Here is a 3,081-nt window from a genome sequence, read left to right on the forward strand (position 1 = left end):
GCATGATTACCAGGATTAATATATAGCGTATTTCAAATTTCAATCGATTGGATTATTATACCAATCGATTGGATGCAGATAAAAACTTATTTACGTCACATTTCAATCGATTGAATTCTCATGCCAATCGATTGAATTGGAATATGCCATTAATCACGTACAAACTTCAAAACATAACCAATCGATTGAATTCTCATAACCAATCGATTGAATTAATTAAACGCAGATTGTTTTGATGAGTTCAATCGATTGAGTAATATGACCAATCGATTGATTTTTGGGCAAACCATACTGCCTTGCAACTTTCAATCAATTGTTTTGTGATAACCTGAAGTCCAATCGATTAATTTATGGAAAACTTGAAATTCAATCGATTGTTTTGTTAATCCAATCGATTGATTTTCTAAGAAACACGATTTCACAACCCTCGACGGATGTAACGGATCAAAGATAAACTTTTAATCGATTAGGATTGCCAAAAAATTATTACGATCAATAGAAGATCTAATTCGTTATTGTTTTTGTTTTTGATTGTTAATAAACATAATAGATGAATGATAAAATAAAAAGGGCAAAAAACCATAATAAGCCAAGCCTCACTCGAAATTACGGATATCAGCCAAACTCAAAGTGGTTTCAGGAATGTGCCAAAGCCTATATTAATATAAATCGAAGCAGAGTGGTTCAAACTGCATAAGCAAGTAATTCGAACCAAGGCAGTTCGAATTACTAGTAGAGAGAAGTTAATAAATTGAACCAATATGGCTCGAACTTGAAAAGCAAGTAAATCGAACCGAGGCAGTTCGAATTATAGAGAGAGACGTTGATTAAAGTAATTCGAACCAGGCTGGTTCGAATTACACAAAGCCTAGTTCGAACTAGGATGGTTCGAATTAGTGGGAGACGGAGCTGTATATATATGGTTGTAAACGTGAGTTGCTCTCATTAGAGGGTGTAAGATGGCTAGTGAGGAGAGTTTTATTGTTTTGGTTCACCACAGAGGATCCATTAAGAGAAAAACTCGTTCCGGCGTGAAGTTCACAAATAAGGATCCTCTCTGTATTGTCATGACTCCTACGACGAGCTATGATGACCTTGTTAGATCTATACTGATGAAACTTAGTCTGGAAGGTGCGAAGCGAGTTAAGAAGTTTTTCTATCGCATTCCAATCACGGTCCTCCAGGATACCGTGAAGTATGATTGTTTCACGATTGGTAGTGACGAGGACTTGCAAATCATGTTTCTTTGTCGGCGGCAGTTTCTCGAGGTGAGGACACCAGAATTGTTGGCAAAGCTGGTTGATGTGGTATCCAGCTCAGGGGGTTCGAACCGGAATACCACCACTTTAGCCACGGCAGCCGGTTCTAGTTCCAGGCCTGCCGTTGCTTCTTCCTCCGTCCCTATGTACGAGCCAGTGGTCCAAGCTGTCGCCTCCCCGTCTTTTGCTGTTGATCGCAATGCTTGCGTAGGCGACGAGGTAGGATCCAGAAAATTTATGCCAAACCCCTTATAGGGCGCTGCACCGGTTGGGGTTGGAGACGGATTGTTGGGTGATGCAGAGGACGATGACGTCGAGCCGGATATGATTGATGCGACAGCGGCGATGATGTTGGAGCGAGTGAGCCTGCATTGGCGGTAGGTGGTTCTAGCTCTGGCACACAGCAGTATCCACCACATTTTTCCGCTTTGGACTTGGATGCCATGGGGCAAGAGGGGGTTTCTGGGCACTCTGTTGGTTTCGGAGCTAGAGATGCAGAAGGTGGTGCCAGTCTGACAGAGTTCTAGATTGGTCAGCAGTTTCGGGATAAAGATGAGGCCCTGTTAAGTGTGAAGACTTACAGCATCCGGCGAGGGGTACAGTACAAGGTAGTGGAGTCTGATTATCGCCGGTATGTGGGCAAGTGTTCTGAGTTTAGGAATGGGTGCACATGGTTGATTCGATTAAGTCTCCGGCAGCGCAAAGGGATTTGGGAGGTCAAATGGTACAATGGACCTCACACTTGTCTTGCCACCTCCATCTCGAGTGACCACAGGAGTTTGGATTATCACGTGATATCGGCGTTCATTATGCCAATGGTTAGGGCTGATGCATCCGTTAGCATCAAGGTGCTCCTGAATGCCACGGTAGCACACTTTGGGTTTAGGCCGACGTACAGGAGGGTCTGGTTGGCGAAGCAGAAGGCTATTGGCCTCATATACGGTGACTGGGATGAGTCATACAACAAGCTGCCCAGATGGGTGTTGGGAGTTCAGTTGACGATGCCTGGTACGGTTGCAGTCCTAAGGATGAGCCCCGTTCGAGTTGGAGGACAGGTAGACGAGTCTCAAGCTTATTTTCATAGACTTTTCTGGACGTTTCCACCGTGCATCGAGGCATTCCGTCATTGCAAGCCGCTAGTCAGCACTGATGGCACCCATCTGTATGGCAAGTACGGGGGAACGTTGCTCATCGCAGTTGCACAGGACGGGAACTCGAACATTCTACCTGTTGCATTCGCACTAGTAGAGGGTGAGAATGCTGAGTCTTGGACATTCTTTCTCTCCCACCTTCGTCAGCACGTGACACCACAGCCGGGTCTGCTGGTTATATCGGACAGGCATAACAGCATCAAGGCTGCGCTTGAGGCTCCTGACGGAGGTTGGTTACCTCCATCTGCATACCGTGCATTTTGCATTCGACACGTAGCTGCTAATTTTGCCCTTACCTTCAAGGGCAAAGACGCACGGAGGCTTCTTGTGAATACTGGTTTGAAATTCTGCGGTCTGAAGACCCGGCGATGTGTGAGTGGGCGAACCGGATTGATTAATCCTTGTGGACTCAACATCGTGATGAGGGGCGGAGATTCGGTCACATGACGATGAATATCTCCGAGTGTGTCAACTCAATCCTCAAGGGTGTCAGAAACCTACATGTATCCTCCCTGGTCAAGGCAACATATGGAAGGCTTGCAGAACTGTTTGTTCGCAAGGGGAGAGAGGCTGAGGCCCAGATGGGAACCGGTCAACAATTCAGCCAGCACTTGATGAAGTGTATTGAGGCCAACTTGAAGACGGCCAGGTGCTTCACAGTGACTTTGTAT

At 45.7% G+C, this 3,081-nt stretch overlaps 1 protein-coding gene across 1 annotated transcript; it reads left to right on the plus strand.

The window, feature by feature from the left end:
* Positions 1-959: 959 nt before the first annotated feature.
* Positions 960-2,857, plus strand: LOC130934631 (uncharacterized). The gene is made up of 3 exons (XM_057864182.1): positions 960-1,466; positions 1,515-1,619; positions 1,799-2,857. Exons 1-3 carry the CDS (start codon positions 960-962, stop codon positions 2,855-2,857), a joined length of 1,671 nt encoding a protein of 556 aa, XP_057720165.1.
* The last annotated feature ends 224 nt before the right edge of the window (positions 2,858-3,081 follow it).

Source organism: Arachis stenosperma, chromosome 6, assembly GCF_014773155.1.
Source record: "Arachis stenosperma cultivar V10309 chromosome 6, arast.V10309.gnm1.PFL2, whole genome shotgun sequence".
In the NCBI taxonomy this organism is placed as follows: Eukaryota; Viridiplantae; Streptophyta; class Magnoliopsida; order Fabales; family Fabaceae; genus Arachis; species Arachis stenosperma.

Bases quoted from the DNA above. Each gene is read 5' to 3' on its own strand.
- LOC130934631 (XM_057864182.1), top strand. From the start codon at position 960: ATGGCTAGTGAGGAGAGTTTTATTGTTTTGGTTCACCACAGAGGATCC. The intron at 1,467-1,514 runs GTAGGCGACGAG...AACCCCTTATAG, and splicing joins CTGTTGATCGCAATGCTTGC to GGCGCTGCACCGGTTGGGGT. The intron at 1,620-1,798 runs GTGAGCCTGCAT...ATTGGTCAGCAG, and splicing joins CGGCGATGATGTTGGAGCGA to TTTCGGGATAAAGATGAGGC.